General features: G+C 44.2%; 2 protein-coding genes across 5 annotated transcripts in view; both read left to right on the plus strand.

Moving 5' to 3' along the window:
* The window catches only part of srms (src-related kinase lacking C-terminal regulatory tyrosine and N-terminal myristylation sites), a 14,993-nt gene extending 7,696 nt beyond the window's left edge, over nt 1-7,297 (plus strand). For 2 of the 4 annotated variants that reach the window (XM_087782563.1, XM_087782561.1), the window contains 4 exons: nt 3,824-3,982; nt 5,031-5,212; nt 5,268-5,424; nt 6,124-7,297. In XM_087782563.1, coding sequence (XP_087638689.1) covers nt 3,824-3,982; nt 5,031-5,212; nt 5,268-5,424; nt 6,124-6,323 — 698 coding nt within the window. In that variant the 3' untranslated portion in view covers nt 6,324-7,297. Of the gene's footprint in view, nt 1-3,823; nt 3,983-5,030; nt 5,213-5,267; nt 5,432-6,123 lie in introns of all 4 variants that reach the window. The other 2 variants (XR_015709952.1, XM_087782562.1) reach the window with 2 other exon arrangements.
* Nucleotides 7,298-8,201: 904 nt separating this feature from the next.
* On the plus strand, nt 8,202-17,285 carry ptk6b (PTK6 protein tyrosine kinase 6b). The gene is made up of 8 exons (XM_087782564.1): nt 8,202-8,566; nt 13,890-14,011; nt 14,082-14,242; nt 15,188-15,350; nt 15,780-15,938; nt 16,314-16,495; nt 16,547-16,700; nt 16,775-17,285. The coding sequence occupies exons 1-8, from the start codon at nt 8,229-8,231 to the stop codon at nt 16,993-16,995; spliced, it is 1,500 nt and encodes a 499-aa protein (XP_087638690.1). The 5' UTR covers nt 8,202-8,228; the 3' UTR covers nt 16,996-17,285.
* Nucleotides 17,286-22,224: the final 4,939 nt, after the last annotated feature.

The following is a 22,224-nucleotide window of genomic DNA, read 5'->3' on the forward strand; positions in this document are numbered from 1 at the left end:
CTTGAAGGAGTCAGTAGATCATCAAACACACATGTTTCTTGAAGGAGTCAGTAGATCATCAAACACACATGTTTCTTGAAGGAGTCAGTAGATCATCAAACACAGATGTTTCTTGAAGGAGTCAGTAGATCATCAAACACAGATGTTTCTTAAAGGAGTCAGTAGATCATCAAACACAGATGTTTCTTGAAGGAGTCAGTAGATCATCAAACACAGATGTTTCTTGAAGGAGTCAGTAGATCATCAAACACACATGTTTCTTGAAGGAGTCAGTAGATCATCAAACACAGATGTTTCTTGAAGGAGTCAGTAGATCATCAAACACACATGTTTCTTAAAGGAGTCAGTAGATCATCAAACACAGATGTTTCTTAAAGGAGTCAGTAGATCATCAAACACAGATGTTTCTTGAAGGAGTCAGTAGATCATCAAACACAGATGTTTCTTGAAGGAGTCAGTAGATCATCAAACACAGATGTTTCTTGAAGGAGTCAGTAGATCATCAAACACAGATGTTTCTTGAAGGAGTCAGTAGATCATCAAACACAGATGTTTCTTGAAGGAGTCAGTAGATCATCAAACACAGATGTTTCTTGAAGGAGTCAGTAGATCATCAAACACACATGTTTCTTGAAGGAGTCAGTAGATCATCAAACACAGATGTTTCTTGAAGGAGTCAGTAGATCATCAAACACAGATGTTTCTTGAAGGAGTCAGTAGATCATCAAACACAGATGTTTCTTGAAGGAGTCAGTAGATCATCAAACACAGATGTTTCTTGAAGGAGTCAGTAGATCATCAAACACAGATGTTTCTTGAAGGAGTCAGTAGATCATCAAACACACATGTTTCTTGAAGGAGTCAGTAGATCATCAAACACAGATGTTTCTTGAAGGAGTCAGTAGATCATCAAACACAGATGTTTCTTGAAGGAGTCAGTAGATCATCAAACACACATGTTTCTTGAAGGAGTCAGTAGATCATCAAACACAGATGTTTCTTGAAGGAGTCAGTAGATCATCAAACACAGATGTTTCTTAAAGGAGTCAGTAGATCATCAAACACAGATGTTTCTTGAAGGAGTCAGTAGATCATCAAACACAGATGTTTCTTGAAGGAGTCAGTAGATCATCAAACACACATGTTTCTTGAAGGAGTCAGTAGATCATCAAACACACATGTTTCTTAAAGGAGTCAGTAGATCATCAAACACAGATGTTTCTTGAAGGAGTCAGTAGATCATCAAACACAGATGTTTCTTAAAGGAGTCAGTAGATCATCAAACACAGATGTTTCTTAAAGGAGTCAGTAGATCATCAAACACAGATGTTTCTTAAAGGAGTCAGTAGATCATCAAACACAGATGTTTCTTAAAGGAGTCAGTAGATCATCAAACACAGATGTTTCCTGGTGTGTCCTGGTGTGTCCTGGTGTGTCATGGTGTGTCCTGGTGTGTCCTGGTGTGTCCTGGTGTGTCATGGTGTCTCCTGGTGTGTCTCCTGGTGTCTCCTGGTGTCTCCTGGTGTCTCCTGGTGTGTCATGGTGTCTCCTGGTGTGTCTCCTGGTGTGTCTCCTGGTGTGTCCTGGTGTCTCCTGGTGTGTCCTGGTGTCTCCTGGTGTGTCCTGGTGTGTCCTTGTGTGTCATGGTGTCTCCTGGTGTGTCCTGGTGTGTCCTGGTGTCTCCTGGTGTGTCCTGGTGTCTCCTGGTGTCTCCTGGTGTGTCCTGGTGTCTCCTGGTGTGTCCTGGTGTCTCCTGGTGTGTCCTGGTGTCTCCTGGTGTGTCCTGGTGTGTCCTGGTGTGTCCTGGTGTCTCCTGGTGTGTCCTGGTGTGTCCTGGTGTGTCTCCTGGTGTGTCCTGGTGTCTCCTGGTGTCTCCTGGTGTCTCCTGGTGTGTCCTGGTGTGTCCTGGTGTGTCCTGGTGTCTCCTGGTGTGTCCTGGTGTGTCCTGGTGTCTCCTGGTGTGTCCTGGTGTGTCCTGGTGTGTCCTGGTGTGTCCTGGTGTCTCCTGGTGTGTCCTGGTGTGTCCTGGTGTGTCCTGGTGTGTCATGGTGTCTCCTGGTGTGTCCTGGTGTCTCCTGGTGTGTCCTGGTGTCTCCTGGTGTCTCCTGGTGTCTCCTGGTGTCTCCTGGTGTGTCCTGGTGTGTCCTGGTGTCTCCTGGTGTGTCCTGGTGTGTCCTGGTGTCTCCTGGTGTGTCCTGGTGTGTCCTGGTGTCTCCTGGTGTCTCCTGGTGTCTCCTGGTGTGTCCTGGTGTCTCCTGGTGTCTCCTGGTGTGTCCTGGTGTCTCCTGGTGTGTCCTGGTGTCTCCTGGTGTGTCCTGGTGTGTCCTGGTGTGTCCTGGTGTCTCCTGGTGTGTCCTGGTGTGTCCTGGTGTCTCCTGGTGTGTCCTGGTGTCCTCCAGATGAAAGTGTCTTCAGTCCTGCAGACTCTGGTCTGAAGTATCTGATGTTTGGTGTCAATCATCTAACGTCTGGATCAAACTATTTCTCTATAAACGACTCAAAACATAATTTTGGAACAAACTTATGAAGACAAGTCTTCTCTTCTTTTCTCTCACTGTATCCTCCCTCACTCTTCTCTTCTTTTCTCTCACTGTATCCTCCCTCACTCTTCTCTTCTTTTCTCTCACTGTATCCTCCCTCACTCTTCTCTCTTCTTTTCTCTCACTGTATCCTCCCTCACTCTTCTCTTCTTTTCTCTCACTGTATCCTCCCTCATTCTTCTCTTCTTTTCTCTCACTGTATCCTCCCTCACTCTTCTCTTCTTTTCTCTCACTGTATCCTCCCTCACTCTTCTCTCTTCTTTTCTCTCACTGTATCCTCCCTCACTCTTCTCTTCTTTTCTCTCACTGTATCCTCCCTCAGTCTTCTCTCTTCTTTTCTCTCACTGTATCCTCCCTCAGTCTTCTCTTCTTTTCTCTCACTGTATCCTCCCTCACTCTTCTCTTCTTTTCTCTCACTGTTTCCTCCCTCAGTCTTCTCTCTTCTTTTCTCTCACTGTATCCTCCCTCACTCTTCTCTCTTCTTTTCTCTCACTGTATCCTCCCTCACTCTTCTCTTCTTTTCTCTCACTGTATCCTCACTCTTCTCTTCTTTTCTCTCACTGTATCCTCCCTCAATCTTCTCTCTTCTTTTCTCTCACTGTATCCTCCCTCAGTCTTCTCTCTTCTTTTCTCTCACTGTATCCTCCCTCACTCTTCTCTTCTTTTCTCTCACTGTATCCTCCCTCAGTCTTCTCTCTTCTTTTCTCTCACTGTATCCTCCCTCACTCTTCTCTCTTCTTTTCTCTCACTGTATCCTCCCTCACTCTTCTCTTCTTTTCTCTCACTGTATCCTCACTCTTCTCTTCTTTTCTCTCACTGTATCCTCCCTCAATCTTCTCTCTTCTTTTCTCTCACTGTATCCTCCCTCAGTCTTCTCTCTTCTTTTCTCTCACTGTATCCTCCCTCACTCTTCTCTTCTTTTCTCTCACTGTATCCTCCCTCAGTCTTCTCTCTTCTTTTCTCTCACTGTATCCTCCCTCACTCGTCTCTTCTTTTCTCTCACTGTATCCTCCCTCACTCTTCTCTCTTCTTTTCTCTCACTGTATCCTCCCTCACTCTTCTCTCTTCTTTTCTCTCACTGTATCCTCCCTCACTCTTCTCTCCATCCATGAGTCTAGTTCTGCTCCAGGTTTCTTTTAAAAGTATTTCTACTGTCACACTGTGACACTCATTGTTAAGTTGCTGCATCTCAGTTCAACTGTCCAGTGTTTTGAGTTGTGTTATGATGACACACTTGAACTAAAATGGAATTGAATTCACTCTGAGAACTGTTTGTTGTTCAGAGGACACGAAGCAGGACGAGTTTGTGAAGGAGGTTCAGGCGCTGAAGAGTCTCCATCATCCCAAACTGATCCAGCTTCTGGCCATGTGCTCCAGAGGAGAGCCGGTCTACATCGTCACAGAGCTCATGAGCAAAGGAAGTCTGAAGTCGTACCTCGCATGTGAGTCGCAACATTCTTCAAATACATGTGTTTTCTTCCCTGTTTCAATGAGACACCAATGATCAAAGAAATAAAACCACATAAATGAGTTGATTCTGGATCCACTTGGAAATAAAAGGTTTGTTTTGAAGCTAAATCTAAATCAGGAATTCAAATCTGGCTGAGGAATGTGCAGCGTTTCAACGGGAAGATTTGCTCACCGTTAAGACTCATGATCCAAGACGTGCCTCCGTCGTCGTGACATTCTTGAAATAATCCAGCCTGTGATTGACAGCTGCTGGTTTTTATTTAGTGTTTATCAATTCAAAGCATTTTAAGTTTCCTAGTTATTCAGCAGACACGACTTTATCTAGAGGAAGATAAATAAATATAAATACACGCCACGTTACTCTGTGTTTATTTGACTTCTTGATTGAAGAATCACCGTTTGTCGTGGTTGTGAAAACTGATCGAGATCAAGTATTTCATAGATCAGCGAATATAATCATCAGGACCATGTTTTAAACTTATTACTTTATAAAATGGCTTTGAAATCTGGACGAACGAGAGGTTACGAGAGTCCATTATGACGGAATGATGGCTTCACTCCTCCTGTTGTAATCACGCTTTGTTTATACAACGAGGCCCTTGGAGGTGGAGACCATTGATGACATGCCGTGACAAACCTCCATGCTTGACCAATCACAGCAGAGTGGGTGTGGTTATGGTCAACAAGATTTAATCTCCAGCTGAGCTCACGTTGCATAAGTGACCAGTGAAGTCTGCTGTGATTGGCTCCTGCCTGAGGTTGAATTACACTTGAATAACATGTTTTTAGAAAGTTTATCTTTTATATTATATATTATATACATATTTAATTGAACCTAGAGAAGCACCGACGCACGCATACCTCTGCCAAGGATTGACGTGGTTTTAAAAACACGGCAAACAAAGAGAAAAAGTTTCCAGTTACTGTGTGGGATTCAAACGATGTGAGAAAATAAGGGATAAACAAATACTGGTGTCTGCAGGATCGTGATAGTGTTCTGACCGTGTGCTCTGTCTGAAGCTGCTGAGGGTCAAGTGCTGACCTCAGCGCATCTCATCTACATGGGCAGTCAGGTGGCAGAAGGAATGGCCTACTTGGAGGACAGGAACATCGTCCACAGGGACCTGGCCGCCAGGAACATCTTAGTGGGAGACGATCTGGTTTGCAAAGTGGCCGACTTCGGCCTGGCTCGGATCATCAAGGTGAGGCTGAAGGACGTGTCCTGGTGTGACCTTTAACCTGCTCCTGCTCCTCCAGGACAGCGTCTACACCGCCAGCCGGAGCACCAAGATCCCGGTCCGGTGGACGGCGCCGGAGGCGGCCATTTACCAAAAGTTTTCAGTCAAGTCAGACGTCTGGTCGTTCGGGGTCCTGCTCTATGAGATGATGTCCCGCGGAAAGATGCCTTATGAAGGCGAGTCGTGTTTTACTTCATCTTGTGTTTGGATGTTCTTCAGTGTTTTACCTCATGATGTCAACAGATCACTGTGTTCTTAGACATGTGGGTCAATGAACGTCTCATCAGGTTCTAGGAAGGAATGGAAGAAGTGAAACATTCCAAGGTTTTATTTTACAAATCAGTTCAAAATAAAATAAATCACTTTATTAAACTTGAAGTCATTTCAAGATGGCATCAAGCAAACGTCCTTTTCAATTACAATTGAGATTATTTTAGATTTTCTAACGGACTTTTCCTCTAAAAGCTCAGAGAAATGTGTGTTTATGCACAAACATGTGCACACACACTAACACACACTAACACACACTAACACACACTCGCCGCACAACCTTCTTAAATCTATGTCCTGAGATGTTGACAGTAAAAGAGCTGCGTAAGGATGTAAATCGTGCTGATCCAGCAAAACTCTCTAAAGTTCCACCTCTTGACGAACTTGAATCTCACGGTAACAAACTACAAGCTTCGACGTCTTCAAAGACTAAAGTACATGCAGCTGAGTTCACAGAGAGGGAGGGAGACAAAGGTGACCCTTACAGTCCATGAATGAACGACTGAAGTGATTCATTTCTATCGCTGCCAATACTTAAAGTGCCCATAATGCACTGCAACGGTGCTTGTGAGAGTAAACGCCAGCAGATCTTGTTGTGTCTTCAGGTAAAAGCAACAAGGAAGTTCTGGACCTGCTGTCTTCTGGGTTTCGTCTCCCGTGTCCAACACGGTGTCCGCAGAACATCTTCCGCATCATGATGGACTGCTGGGCGGCCGAGCCCTCCAAGAGACCCTCCTTCCACGCCCTGCACAGCCAGCTGGACTCCATCTACGCCAGGATCTACTTCAAGACCATCGAGGTGTGAAGCTCTGAGGCTCGGATGACCTGATGGACGTCTGCTGTGGTTGACCTTCAGCAGCTGGAGACTCAGATGAAGAAGAATCACAGACTGAACTAACCTGCCAAACAAGAAGTTCACAAGCTGATCTTCCTGGTTCTTCTTCTACACGTGAGAGAGAGAGTGAGAGAGAGAGGGAGAGAGGGAGAGAGAGAGAGAGAGAGAGGGTGAGAGAGGGTGAGAAGAGTGAGAGTGAGTGTGTGTGAGAGAGAGAGGGAGAGGGTGAGAAGAGAGTGAGTGAGAGAGAGAGAGAGAGGGGATGAGAAGAGAGAGAGAGAGGGTGAGAAGAGTTAGAGAGAGAGGGAGTGTGTGAGAGTGAGAAGGGTGAGAAATGTGAGAGAGTGTGAGAGAGAGAGTGAGTGAGTGTGCGAGAGAGAGGGTGAGAACAGTGAGAGTGAGTGTGTGTGAGAGAGAGAGGGAGAGGGTGAGAAGAGAGTGAGTGAGAGAGAGAGAGAGAGAGGGGATGAGAAGAGAGAGAGAGTGTGAGAGAGAGAGGGTGAGAAGAGTTAGAGAGAGAGGGAGTGTGTGAGAGTGAGAAGGGTGAGAAATGTGAGAGAGTGTGAGAGAGAGAGTGAGTGAGTGTGCGAGAGAGGGTGAGAAGGGTGAGAGAGTGAGTGTGAGAAGAGTGGGAGAGTGAGTGTGAGAGAGAGGGTGAGAAGAGTGTGAGAGAGAGGGTGAGAAGAGTGTGAGAGAGGGTGAGAAGAGTGAGAGAGAGGGTGAGAAGAGTGAGAGAGTGAGAGAGTGAGGTCCGAGGTGGTCACGTGCAATAATGAAGTTCTCGTCTCAAAGCTGCAGTAAACATCAGTCGGTGATCGAGGCTCGTCTTCATGCGACGAAACAATAAGTTGAACTTGAAACTGTGTCACGAACTGTTGTCATGGAAACAGGAACTTTTTTTTTACTCTTCAACAACAGCTTCTGAAATAAAAATGACAAACTTTTCTGTGAAAACTCAACATGTTGTTCATCAAAAGAAAGGTCTTGAAGTGGAGGAAGAAGAGAAAATCTGTTGTTCTTGTCGTTCATTTTCATTTGTTCACTTTAATCCTCATGACCCTGAAGATCACCTGCAGTGTCAAGCGATCACCACTAGAGTGCCTCAGTTTACATCGTGGAGAAGAAGAAATACTTGAACTCGTGTGTGAAAGTAAAGTTCTGTTGAAATGTTACTGTTTATACTTCAATGAAATGACTTTTCAAGTGTAGACTTTGTTTTTATCCAAACAGAGAATCAAAGATCTGGACGTGCAGGAGCTTCTTCTTTTAAACAAGTCCTTAAGTTCTCACTATATATTCAGGCAATAATGGGTTAATATTGTAGACCAGCAGTCAAACTGGTCCAGAGAAGGTGGTTCAGGTTTTAGTTCCAACCAGTCAAGCACACCTGAGTTAACCAGTCAGGTGTCGCTTAAACAAACACCTGACTGACATTAATCGATGACTGTCTTCTGACACCTGACTGGTTGGAACTAAATCCTGAACCACCTTCTCTGGACCAGTTGGACTCCTGGTGTAGATCTTTAACTCAAACCATTAAAATACCAGATTCAGGAAAGTTTTGTCTCAAACTTGTGTCAAAATAGAAACTGATTTCATGACGTGTGTATATATGTAGAATAGATGTTTAGATGTTTAGAGATAAAGTTGTTTTTAACATTCTTTGAATAACTTGTCTGACAGAAAAGTAAGTTTAACGTGTTTAACTTTATATTGAAATATAAACATCGAACCTCGGAGTTTATGTCATCGACAATATTTGAGGGAGTTTCTTCTGGGTTTGGTCCAATTGAGGAAGTCCTGGTGACTCGTGAGGCTCCGGACATTTTTCCAACACCTGACGCTCAGGTGAGCGTCGCTTCCTGTCCGCCCTTCATGGAGCAGCGTCTCAGGAACACCTGTCCGTGTCTGGGCTCGCTGTGGAGCAGGATCTTTGACTCGGACAAGAACCGAGAGGATCCTGCTCATGGACGCCCTGCCGTGGATCCTGGTCCGGAGAAGACCCGCGACAGCGACATGTTCCGGGCGGTCTGGAGGTTCCAGGCCAGACACCCCGAGGAGCTGACGGTCGACGAGGGAGACTTGCTGTGTGTTCTGGTCCAGGAGGGAGGATGGTGGACCGCCAGGAAGATGGACGGAAACGGAAAAGTTCTCGGAACCGGACTAGTTCCCGGCAGCTACCTGGAGAGAGAGGAGACCCTGGAAATGAAGCCGTGAGTTCATGTTAATCTGAACAGAAGGTTCGTGAAATGAGATAAAATATGTGGAATCTTTATTGACGATTTATTTGAATCAAAATAAATAAGTCCAGCTTAACTTGGATTGTTTTCTTCATTCAACACGAGTCTTGAGTCTGACTCTGGAAAGGTTTCTGCCCCAAAAGTAACTGTAAAGGTGTCATGTATGTAGTTCTGTGTTGTTCCTCAAAGACACTGAAGTTAAATGAGTTGTAAGACGTGAGGAGTCATGTGGACCAGAACCTGTGGAGAGAAAACTATTGATTATTGATCGATCCCTGGAGGAGAAATTATTTTGTCAACACAACCATCCAAACAACTATGAATGAATGTAAAGATACTGAAATAATTACATAAAAACATATAAAACACCTATTAATAAATAATTCATGAGTCGCCAACAAACAGTAAAACGTTCATGTTAAGCATGAGAGAGTTTTGTTGTAGCATCTTAAGTTCTGCAGTGTGTTCGTTCTGCACCACAACAGTTGTCAACAGTGTGTTCGTTCTGCACCACAACAGTTGACAACAGTGTGTTCGTTCTGCACCACAACAGTTGACAACAGTGTGTTCGTTCTGCACCACAACAGTTGACAACAGTGTGTTCGTTCTGCACCACAACAGTTGACAACAGTGTGTTCGTTCTGCACCACAACAGTTGACAACAGTGTGTTCGTTCTGCACCACAACAGTTGACAACAGTGTGTTCGTTCTGCACCACAACAGTTGACAACAGTGTGTTCGTTCTGCACCACAACAGTTGACAACAGTGTGTTCGTTCTGCACCACAACAGTTGACAACAGTGTGTTCGTTCTGCACCACAACAGTTGACAACAGTGTGTTCGTTCTGCACCACAACAGTTGACAACAGTGTGTTCGTTCTGCACCACAACAGTTGACAACAGTGTGTTCGTTCTGCACCACAACAGTTGTCAACAGTGTGTTCGTTCTGCACCACAACAGTTGACAACAGTGTGTTCGTTCTGCACCACAACAGTTGACAACAGTGTGTTCGTTCTGCACCACAACAGTTGACAACAGTGTGTTCGTTCTGCACCACAACAGTTGACAACAGTGTGTTCGTTCTGCACCACAACAGTTGACAACAGTGTGTTCGTTCTGCACCACAACAGTTGTCAACAGTGTGTTCGTTCTGCACCACAACAGTTGTCAACAGTGTGTTCGTTCTGCACCACAACAGTTGACAACAGTGTGTTCGTTCTGCACCACAACAGTTGACAACAGTGTGTTCGTTCTGCACCACTACAGTTGACAACAGTGTGTTCGTTCTACACCACAACAGTTGTCAACAGTGTGTTCGTTCTGCACCACAACAGTTGACAACAGTGTGTTCGTTCTGCACCACAACAGTGTGTTCGTTCTGCACCACAACAGTTGACAACAGTGTGTTCGTTCTGCACCACAACAGTTGACAACAGTGTGTTCGTTCTGCACCGCAACAGTTGTCAACAGTGTGTTCGTTCTGCACCACAACAGTTGACAACAGTGTGTTCGTTCTGCACCACAACAGTTGACAACAGTGTGTTCGTTCTACACCACAACAGTTGTCAACAGTGTGTTCGTTCTGCACCACAACAGTTGACAACAGTGTGTTCGTTCTGCACCACAACAGTTGACAACAGTGTGTTCGTTCTGCACCACAACAGTTGACAACAGTGTGTTCGTTCTGCACCACAACAGTTGACAACAGTGTGTTCGTTCTGCACCACAACAGTTGACAACAGTGTGTTCGTTCTGCACCACAACAGTTGTCAACAGTGTGTTCGTTCTGCACCACAACAGTTGACAACAGTGTGTTCGTTCTGCACCACAACAGTTGACAACAGTGTGTTCGTTCTGCACCACAACAGTTGACAACAGTGTGTTCGTTCTGCACCACAACAGTTGACAACAGTGTGTTCGTTCTGCACCACAACAGTTGACAACAGTGTGTTCGTTCTGCACCACAACAGTTGACAACAGTTGTGGTGGTTGTTTAACAACAACACATGTTCATTAGTGTGAGTCAGTAACACAACTACACTGCAGTGTGTCACAACAACACATGTTCATTAGTGTGAGTCAGTAACACAACTATACTGCAGTGTGTCACAACAACACATGTTCATTAGTGTGAGTCAGTAACACAACTACACTGCAGTGTCACAACAACACATGTTCATTAGTGTGAGTCAGTAACCCAACTATACTGCAGTGTCACAACAACACATGTTCATTAGTGTGAGTCAGTAACACAACTACACTGCAGTGTGTCACAACAACACATGTTCATTAGTGAGAGTCAGTAACACAACTACACTGCAGTGTGTCACAACAACACATGTTCATTAGTGTGAGTCAGTAACGCAACTATACTCCAGTGTCACAACAACACATGTTCATTAGTGTGAGTCAGTAACACAACTACACTGCAGTGTGTCACAACAACACATGTTCATTAGTGTGAGTCAGTAACACAACTACACTGCAGTGTGTCACAACAACACATGTTCATTAGTGTGAGTCAGTAACACAACTACACTGCAGTGTGTCACAACAACACATGTTCATTAGTGTGAGTCAGTAACACAACTATACTGCAGTGTCACAACAACACATGTTCATTAGTGTGAGTCAGTAACACAACTACACTGCAGTGTCACAACAACACATGTTCATTAGTGTGAGTCAGTAACACAACTACACTGCAGTGTCACAACAACACATGTTCATTAGTGTGAGTCAGTAACACAACTACACTGCAGTGTGTCAAAACAACACATGTTCATTAGTGTGAGTCAGTAACACAACTACACTGCAGTGTGTCACAACAACACATGTTCATTAGTGTGAGTCAGTAACACAACTATACTGCAGTGTGTCACAACAACACATGTTCATTAGTGTGAGTCAGTAACACAACTACACTGCAGTGTGTCACAACAACACATGTTCATTAGTGTGAGTCAGTAACACAACTACACTGCAGTGTCACAACAACACATGTTCATTAGTGTGAGTCAGTAACCCAACTATACTGCAGTGTCACAACAACACATGTTCATTAGTGTGAGTCAGTAACACAACTACACTGCAGTGTGTCACAACAACACATGTTCATTAGTGTGAGTCAGTAACACAACTACACTGCAGTGTCACAACAACACATGTTCATTAGTGTGAGTCAGTAACCCAACTATACTGCAGTGTCACAACAACACATGTTCATTAGTGTGAGTCAGTAACACAACTACACTGCAGTGTGTCACAACAACACATGTTCATTAGTGAGAGTCAGTAACACAACTACACTGCAGTGTGTCACAACAACACATGTTCATTAGTGTGAGTCAGTAACGCAACTATACTCCAGTGTCACAACAACACATGTTCATTAGTGTGAGTCAGTAACACAACTACACTGCAGTGTGTCACAACAACACATGTTCATTAGTGTGAGTCAGTAACACAACTACACTGCAGTGTGTCACAACAACACATGTTCATTAGTGTGAGTCAGTAACACAACTACACTGCAGTGTGTCACAACAACACATGTTCATTAGTGTGAGTCAGTAACACAACTATACTGCAGTGTCACAACAACACATGTTCATTAGTGTGAGTCAGTAACACAACTACACTGCAGTGTCACAACAACACATGTTCATTAGTGTGAGTCAGTAACACAACTACACTGCAGTGTCACAACAACACATGTTCATTAGTGTGAGTCAGTAACACAACTACACTGCAGTGTGTCAAAACAACACATGTTCATTAGTGTGAGTCAGTAACACAACTACACTGCAGTGTGTCACAACAACACATGTTCATTAGTGTGAGTCAGTAACACAACTATACTGCAGTGTGTCACAACAACACATGTTCATTAGTGTGAGTCAGTAACACAACTACACTGCAGTGTGTCACAACAACACATGTTCATTAGTGTGAGTCAGTAACACAACTATACTGCATTGTCACAACAACACATGTTCATTAGTGTGAGTCAGTAACACAACTACACTGCAGTGTGTCACAACAACACATGTTCATTAGTGTGAGTCAGTAACACAACTACACTGCAGTGTGTCACAACAACACATGTTCATTAGTGTGAGTCAGTAACACAACTATACTCCAGTGTCACAACAACACATGTTCATTAGTGTGAGTCAGTAACACAACTACACTGCAGTGTGTCACAAAAACACATGTTCATTAGTGTGAGTCAGTAACACAACTACACTGCAGTGTGTCACAACAACACATGTTCATTAGTGTGAGTCAGTAACACAACTATACTGCAGTGTCACAACAACACATGTTCATTAGTGTGAGTCAGTAACACAACTATACTGCAGTGTCACAACAACACATGTTCATTAGTGTGAGTCAGTAACACAACTACACTGCAGTGTCACAACAACACATGTTCATTAGTGTGAGTCAGTAACACAACTACACTGCAGTGTCACAACAACACATGTTCATTAGTGTGAGTCAGTAACACAACTACACTGCAGTGTGTCACAACAACACATGTTCATTAGTGTGAGTCAGTAACACAACTACACTGCAGTGTGTCACAACAACACATGTTCATTAGTGTGAGTCAGTAACACAACTACACTGCAGTGTCACAACAACACATGTTCATTAGTGGGAGTCAGTAACACAACTACACTGCAGTGTCAGAACAACACATGTTCATTAGTGTGAGTCAGTAACACAACTACACTGCAGTGTGTCACAACAACACATGTTCATTAGTGGGAGTCAGTAACGCAACTATACTGCAGTGTCACAACAACACATGTTCATTAGTGTGAGTCAGTAACACAACTACACTGCAGTGTGTCACAACAACACATGTTCATTAGTGTGAGTCAGTAACACAACTACACTGCAGTGTGTCACAACAACACATGTTCATTAGTGTGAGTCAGTAACACAACTATACTGCAGTGTCACAACAACACATGTTCATTAGTGTGAGTCAGTAACACAACTACACTGCAGTGTCACAACAACACATGTTCATTAGTGTGAGTCAGTAACACAACTACACTGCAGTGTCACAACAACACATGTTCATTAGTGTGAGTCAGTAACACAACTACACTGCAGTGTGTCACAACAACACATGTTCATTAGTGGGAGTCAGTAACACAACAACACAACGCAGATGAGATGCTAATGAATGTAGCTTCTTGCTAACGTCACTTCCTGGTCTTTTCTTCCTGGTCTGACCTGAGAAAGCGACTCTTGACTCTGGTCTCTGTCGTCCTTCAGGTGGTTCTTTGGAACCATGAACCGTTTCGAGGCCCAAAGTCACCTGCTGGGAAGTGAAAACGAGGACGGAGCGTTTCTTGTTCGCCACAGTGATAAAGACAACATTGGATTAGTTCTCTCAGGTACTGAAGCTTCTGTTGAGACGTCAGGAGTCGAGACGCCAACATGTCATTAACCATCATGTGTCCACAGTGAGGACCACCAGTCAGGTGAAGCACTTCAAGATCATTCAAACAGATGATCGATTCCAAGTCAATCAAAATCAACGGTTTGACTCCCTGATGGATCTGGTGCAGCATTATTCCAAGAACGACCTCAGCAACATCAGCAGGCTGAGGAGACCCTGCAGGAGGGTGAGACCACGTGACACGGATTCTAGACCACGTGACACGGATTCTAGACCACGTGACACTGATTCTAGACCGCATGACACGGATTCTAGACCACGTGACACTGATTCTAGACCGCGTGACACGGATTCTAGACCACGTGACACGGATTCTAGACCACGTGACACGGATTCTAGACCACGTGACACTGATTCTAGACCACGTGACACTGATTCTAGACCGCGTGACACGGATTCTAGACCACGTGACACTGATTCTAGACCGCGTGACACGGATTCTAGACCACGTGACACTGATTCTAGACCACGTGACACGGATTCTAGACCACGTGACACGGATTCTAGACCACGTGACACGGATTCTAGACCACGTGACACGGATTCCAGACCACGTGACACGGATTCTTGACCGCGTGACACGGATTCTAGACCACGTGACACGGATTCTAGACCACGTGACACGGATTCTAGACCACGTGACACGGATTCTAGACCACGTGACACGGATTCTAGACCACGTGACACGGATTCCAGACCACGTGACACGGATTCTAGACCACGTGACACGGATTCTTGACCGCGTGACACGGATTCTAGACCACGTGACACGGATTCTAGACCACGTGACACGGATTCTAGACCACGTGACACGGATTCTAGACCACGTGACACGGATTCTTGACCGCGTGACACGGATTCTAGACCATGTGACACGGATTCTAGACCACGTGACACGGATTCTAGACCACGTGACACGGATTCTAGACCACGTGACACGGATTCTTGACCGCGTGACACGGATTCTAGACCACGTGACACGGATTCTAGACCACGTGACACGGATTCTAGACCACATGACACGGATCCTAGACCGCGTGACACGGATTCTGGACATGACACTTTGAAAACCTTGTTTGGTCTGATTTGTTGCTATTTTCTATGGCCTCAGAAAAAGTCTCACAGAGACGACGAGGGCTTCTCGGACGAGCGCTGGGATCTTCCCAAAGACGAGTTCACAGTCGGAGAAAAGCTTGGCAGCGGCTTCTTCGCAGACGTCTACAGGGGGCGCTGGAAAGAACATATTAACGTGGCTATTAAAATCATCAAAAATGGTATTTAATTCTCCTTAAATGTGTGAATGATAACAGTTTCCAGCATTTCAAAAAACGTTTTTCTACATTAGCATCTGGATCCACAACCTCTTTTGAAGGATTTGTCGCTCTCTGTTGAGAAATCTGCAGAACAAACTCAAAGTTCTTCCTTGTTTTCTTTGTGTCTTGTGCAAGTAAGTTTAGGAACTACTGCCCACTGCTGGCCAGTAGAGCCTTTTAGAATTTGAACAAGATTTCAAACGCCTCAAAAGGACATTAATATCATGTTATTAAAAGAAAAAGTTTATCAAAAGGCAGGAAGTTCAACAGAAGGAGAAAGAAAGAGATTCATATGATTAAAAAAGACGGTGAAGATAGAAAGGTTGAAACGAGGCTTGATTTTATTATTATTATTATAAAATATTATTTCCTGTTTTCTTCACACTTCAGACTCGGACGTGAACCAGGAGTTTCAGAGAGAAGTCCAGATGCTGAAGGATCTCCGCCACCGTCACCTCATCTCTCTGTTCGCCGTCTGCACGGAGTCGCCGCCGTTCTTCATCGTCATGGAGCTCATGGAGAAAGGAAGTCTCCTGCACTTCCTCCGGAGTGAGATCTCTAGGATTCACGGCTTGAACTTCTTCACGTAGTTTGTCAAATGTCTTGAACGAAGATTCACGCGACAAGTTAACCAGTGGAATAACGTGAAGATTATTTCTTATCTTATCTTATTTGAGGGTTTTTCTTTCTACATACATTGTTTGAGATGAAAATTAACTTTTTTTCTAACTCTTTGACGAGAGACTTATATTTCGTTATTGTTTATTTTTTAACAAATAGTGTTATTATTTATTTCCCGACCTTTCTCTGTGAAGAACCAAGAGATGGTTCGTGGCTCATCAGAGAAGTCATGTGGTCCTCACAGGGTTCTTCATGATGGAATGATTTGATGCCAAGACTCTGAGAACGCCATTCTTCCATCAGGTCCCGAGGGTCAACAGCAGGATATTATGTCCATCATTGACATGGGTGCCCAGGTGGCTGATGGGATGTCGTACCTGGAGGAGAAGAACAGCATCCATAGAGATTTGGCAGCTAGAAACGTTCTGGTGGGAGAAGATCTCATCTGTAAGGTGGCAGACTTCGGTCTGGCCCGAGTCATCAAGGTAAGATGTCGCTCGAGTGAAGACGTGCTTTTGTAAGACGTGTCTCCTCAGGAGCCGGTTTATGTCACGGAGGAGAGGAAGATTCCATACAAGTGGTCTGCTCCCGAGGCCATCAGCCACGGACGCTTCTCCGTCAAGTCCGATGTGTGGTCCTTTGGAATCTTGCTCTATGAGATCATCACTTATGGAGGAACTCCTTACCCAGGTGAGTTTTATCAGGAAGATCTTGAGTAAAAGGTTAATAAACAATATTGAGAAGATCAAGATGTTTCACTCCAGGGTTCAGTAACCAGGAAACACACCAGCAGGTGACCAGTGGCTACAGGATGCCTCCACCACCAAAATGCCCCAAGTTTCTCCATCAAATGATGCTGAAATGTTGGAGTGAAGAACCAGAGGATCGGCTGGACTTTAAGAGGATCAAGATCGACCTGGACAACAGCTCTGAGATGGAACTAGAAGGCCAGAGTACTTACTGTGCTGCTGGAGAAACACAATGAGATGGAACTAGAAGGCCAGAGTACTTACTGTGCTGCTGGAGAAACACAATGAGATGGAACTAGAAGGCCAGAGTACTTACTGTGCTGCTGGAGAAACACAATGAGATGGAACTAGAAGGCCAGAGTACTTACTGTGCTGCTGGAGAAACACAATGAGATGGAACTAGAAGGCCAGAGTACTTACTGTGCTGCTGGAGAAACACAGTGAACAGATGTGTGTGTTGTTGCTGTTCATGCTTGTTGTGTATCCTCGTGTTTTGACGTTTGTAAATAAACGTACGTGCTTCTCATTCCTCTTGTGCAATGTCTGTCTATGCAGTGTCTGTCTATGCAGTTTCTGTCTGTGCAGTTTCTGTCTGTGCAGTTTCTGTCTATGCAGTGTCTGTCTGTGCAGTTTCTGTCTATGCAGTGTCTGTCTATGCAGTTTCTGTCTGTGCAGTTTCTGTCTGTGCAGTGTCTGTCTGTGCAGTTTCTGTCTATGCAGTGTCTGTCTGTGCAGTTTCTGTCTATGCAGTGTCTGTCTGTGCAGTGTCTGTCTGTGCAGTGTCTGTCTGTGCAGTTTCTGTTTGTGCAGTTTCTGTCTATGCAGTGTCTGTCTATGCAGTGTCTGTCTGTGCAGTGTCTGTCTGTGCAGTGTCTGTCTGTGCAGTGTCTGTCTGTGCAGTGTCTGTCTGTGCAGTGTCTGTCTGTGCAGTTTCTGTCTGTGCAGTTTCTGTCTGTGCAGTGTCTGTCTGTGCAGTTTCTGTCTGTGCAGTTTCTGTCTGTGCAGTGTCTGTCTGTGCAGTGTCTGTCTATGCAGTGTCTGTCTGTGCAGTGTCTGTCTGTGCAGTGTCTGTCTGTGCAGTGTCTGTCTGTGCAGTGTCTGTCTGTGCAGTTTCTGTCTGTGCAGTTTCTGTCTGTGCAGTGTCTGTCTGTGCAGTGTCTGTCTGTGCAGTGTCTGTCTGTGCAGTTTCTGTCTGTGCAGTTTCTGTCTGTGCAGTTTCTGTCTGTGCAGTTTCTGTCTGTGCAGTTTCTGTCTGTGCAGTGTCTGTCTGTGCAGTGTCTGTCTGTGCAGTTTCTGTCTGTGCAGTTTCTGTCTGTGCAGTTTCTGTCTGTGCAGTGTCTGTCTGTGCAGTGTCTGTCTGTGCAGTTTCTGTCTGTGCAGTGTCTGTCTGTGCAGTTTCTGTCTGTGCAGTTTCTGTCTGTGCAGTTTCTGTCTGTGCAGTGTCTGTCTGTGCAGTTTCTGTCTGTGCAGTGTCTGTCTGTGCAGTTTCTGTCTGTGCAGTTTCTGTCTGTGCAGTGTCTGTCTGTGCAGTGTCTGTCTGTGCAGTTTCTGTCTGTGCAGTGTCTGTCTGTGCAGTGTCTGTCTGTGCAGTTTCTGTCTGTGCAGTGTCTGTCTGTGCAGTTTCTGTCTGTGCAGTGTCTGTCTGTGCAGTGTCTGTCTGTGCAGTTTCTGTCTGTGCAGTGTCTGTCTGTGCAGTGTCTGTCTGTGCAGTTTCTGTCTGTGCAGTGTCTGTCTATGCAGTTTCTTGGACTTACGTTGGACTGAACGTATGAAACTGTAAATAAACCACTTGTTTTTTGTAAAAGCCGTTGTTCAATAAAGCAAAGTGTGATATGATTCTGAGGAAAGACGCTGTTCATGCTTAAGTCAGGGTTTGGTAGTAAATTGTGTAGCAAAATGAGACTCTTTGTAAATGGGAATTTATTTTGTATCGGAACCAGAAAACTTGACGTGTTCAGTCGGGAGTCGTGGAGTTTAAATGAATTGTTGTAAAATGACCCGTTGGTGAAAAAGGACAATTTCATACAGGAAGTGTAAGAATGTCAGTGGAATGTGAGGAATAGATGTCGTATGAACATAAGTGCTGACGAGGAAAACTCCAATAAGTTGCTGGTCTTTTCTTTTGGCAAGTAATTTTTATTTGTATAGTGCTTTTCCAGACCAGGGTCACAAATAACTTAAACAATCAAAACAATATTCAATAAAGTATATACTTTAAAGATCAAGATAAAACTGCAGATGTTTCTTGAAGGAGTCAGTAGATGATCAAACACAGATGTTTCTTGAAGGAGTCAGTAGATGATCAAACACAGATGTTTCTTGAAGGAGTCAGTAGATGATCAAACACAGATGTTTCTTGAAGGAGTCAGTAGATGATCAAACACAGATGTTTCTTGAAGGAGTCAGTAGATGATCAAACACAGATGTTTCTTGAAGGAGTCAGTAGATCATCAAACACAGATGTTTCTTGAAGGAGTCAGTAGATCATCAAACACAGAGATGGTTCCAAAGCTTAGGAGCAACAGCCTGGAAGGATTTATCTCCTCTGGTCCTGAACCGTGTAAGTAAGTAAGTAAGTAATATTTATCTATATAGCGCTTTTCGAGACCAGGGTCACAAAGCGCTTTAACAATCAAAACAATACTCAAAACAGTACATACTTCAAAGATCAAGACAACACCGAGAACAACACAGGAGTTCGAGAAATTCAAGGAAAAGCCTGAACAAATAGAAACGTCTTAAGATGTTTCTTAAAGGAGTCAGTAGACTCCATCAAGCGCAAAGAGAGAGGAAGATTGTTCCAAAGCTTAGGAGCAACAGCCTGAAAAGATTTCTCTCCTCTGGTCCTGAGCCGTGTGCGTGGAACCATCAGTAGATTCTGATCCACAGACCTCAGAGACCGAGCTGGGGTGTAAGGCTGGATCAGATCAGTGATGTAAGGAGGAGCCTGACCATGAATAGATCTGAAAGTAAGAACCAGAATTTTAAAGTTGATCCTGAAAGAAACTGGAAGCCAGTGAAGAGTTTTAAGGATCGGAGAAATGTGAGTTCTTCTACTAGAGCGGGTCAGAATTCTTGCTGCAGAGTTCTGAATCAACTGCAGACGAGACAGCTCCTTCTTGTTAAGACATGAAAACAAACTGTTACAATAGTCCAGACGAGAAGAAACAAACGCATGGATTATAAGATCCAGATCATGTTGTGACAACATTTTCCTAAGTTTAGAGATTTTTCTCAGTTGAAGGAAACAGTTTCTGGTCAGTTTTCTGCAGTGTTGAACAAGAGACATGTCTTTATCAAATACAACACCCAGGTTTCTCAGGCTCAGTTTGACAGACTGACCTAAGTCACCCAAGTACTGACTCAACCCTGGAATCTTATCATCAGGAGCAATCACCAGAGTTTCAGTTTTGTCCACATTAAGCTGTAAAGTGTTTTCACTCAGCCATTGTTTGATTTCTAGCAAACAATTGACTAAGCTGTTCAGCCTTTGGGGCTCAGTTGGGTCAAAAGAGCAGTAGAGCTGGATGTCATCAGCAAAAATGTGATAAGAAACATCTGGAAATCTCTGAATGATTTTACCAAGGGGAATCAAGTACAGCAAAAACAATAAAGGACCCAGAACAGAACCTTGAAGGACTCCACACAACAGATCTGCCGATTCAGACCTCATTTGATTGGCAGATACACTAAAACTGCGCCCAGAAAGGTAAGATGAGAACCATTCTAACACAGACCCAGACAGTCCCACTTCATCCCTTAGTCTTCTCAGCAGGATCTGGTGATCAACTGTGTCAAAGGCTGACGACAGATCCAAGAGAACCAGAACAGTGAATTTACCAGAGTCAGCCGACATCATGATGTCACTGGACACTTTCAATAAAGCTGTCTCCGTAGAGTGATGTTTACGGAAGCCAGACTGAAACTTCTCATGGATGTCGCTCTGATCCAGGAACAAAGACAGCTGCTCGGACACCACCTTCTCCAAGGTCTTGGACAAGAAAGGGAGCTTAGAAATAGGCCTGAAATTACTGAGGTCAGTTGGGTCTAAGCCTGGTTTTTTGAGCAGAGGCTCCACAATGGCATGTTTAAATGCATTGGGAAAAACCCCTGTGGAAAGGGAGAGGTTCACCATATTGGTAACCCAGGGGCCAATTACATCAAATACTTTGATAAAAAGCCTACAAGGAAGGACGTCATCTGAGCAAGAGGAGGGTTTCATCTTGTTCACTAGTGCCGAAATATCACCCAAAGATACAGCAGTGAAGGATGACCAAGAGGAGGAGATGGGCTCAGAGACAGTAGGGGTTCCCAACAAAGGGGGAGAGATTTTCTCTTTGATCAATTTAATTTTGTCAATGAAAAATCTCAACAATGCATTGCTGTCAGCTTCACAGAAGACCGGCGTGATTTGAGGAGCAGGAGACACGAGAGAATTAATCGTGTCAAACAAAAATTTGGGGTTTTTCCTATTTGCTGCTACCAGTTTTCTGATGTAATCAGATCTAGCAGTTTCTACCATCTCATTGTAAGAAGTCAACAGATCCCTGAGGTGAAGTCTGTGCACCTCAAGTTTAGTAGACTTCCAGAGACGCTCAGTCTTTCGACAAAGTCTCTTCAGACTCAGGAGATCTTCATTTGTCCAAGGGCACCGTTTTTTATGAATTTTCAAGTTCGATTTAACAGGTGCCACTTGATCCAGTATTTCAAAACAATGATCAGTGTAACAGTGAATCAAACTGTCCACATCTGGACAGTCATCAAAGGAAAGACGGTCAAACATAGCAGAAAAACTGTCTGCAGTATCGGCTGAGATGACACGCCTCTGAGACTTAACTTTCAAAGGCTTAGGTTCAGGGATGAAGTCCAGGTTGAACAAGACAAGAGAATGATCACTCAGATGGACATCATGTACAGATACATTAGAAATGTTCAGGCCAAGAGTAAAAACTAAGTCTAAAATGTGGCCTTTTTGATGAGTGGGTTCAGAAACATGTTGCTCAAAATTAAAGGCTTCAGTTAAAGTTAAAAGTTCTTTAGCAGAACACGATGTGACGTCATCAACATGAAGATTAAAGTCTCCAAGAATAAGAACAGATTCCATCTGAATAATGGAAGATAAGAAGTCACTAAAGTCTTTCAAGAACATCGCCGCAGGACCAGGCGGGCGGTAGATTGACACACAATAGAAAGGTCTTGTAGAACCAAGATCATCTGAGACTCAAAAGAAGTGAATTCCTGTGTCTGAATCACTTTGCAAGAACAACTCTCCCTAAAAACAGTAGCAAGACCTCCTCCACGACCAGAGAGGCGAGGCTTCCCCAGGACAGCGCTCCCTACTGGACAGAGTTTGTTCAGATGAATAAACTCTTCCTCTCTCTGCCAAGTCTCAGAAAGACATAATAAATCCAAATTAACTCTTGTGAAAAGATCATTAAGAATAAAGGATTTATTAGTAATGGAGC

Source organism: Callionymus lyra, unplaced genomic scaffold, assembly GCF_982586985.1.
Source record: "Callionymus lyra unplaced genomic scaffold, fCalLyr1.hap1.1 HAP1_SCAFFOLD_89, whole genome shotgun sequence".
Lineage (NCBI taxonomy): Eukaryota > Metazoa > Chordata > Actinopteri > Syngnathiformes > Callionymidae > Callionymus > Callionymus lyra.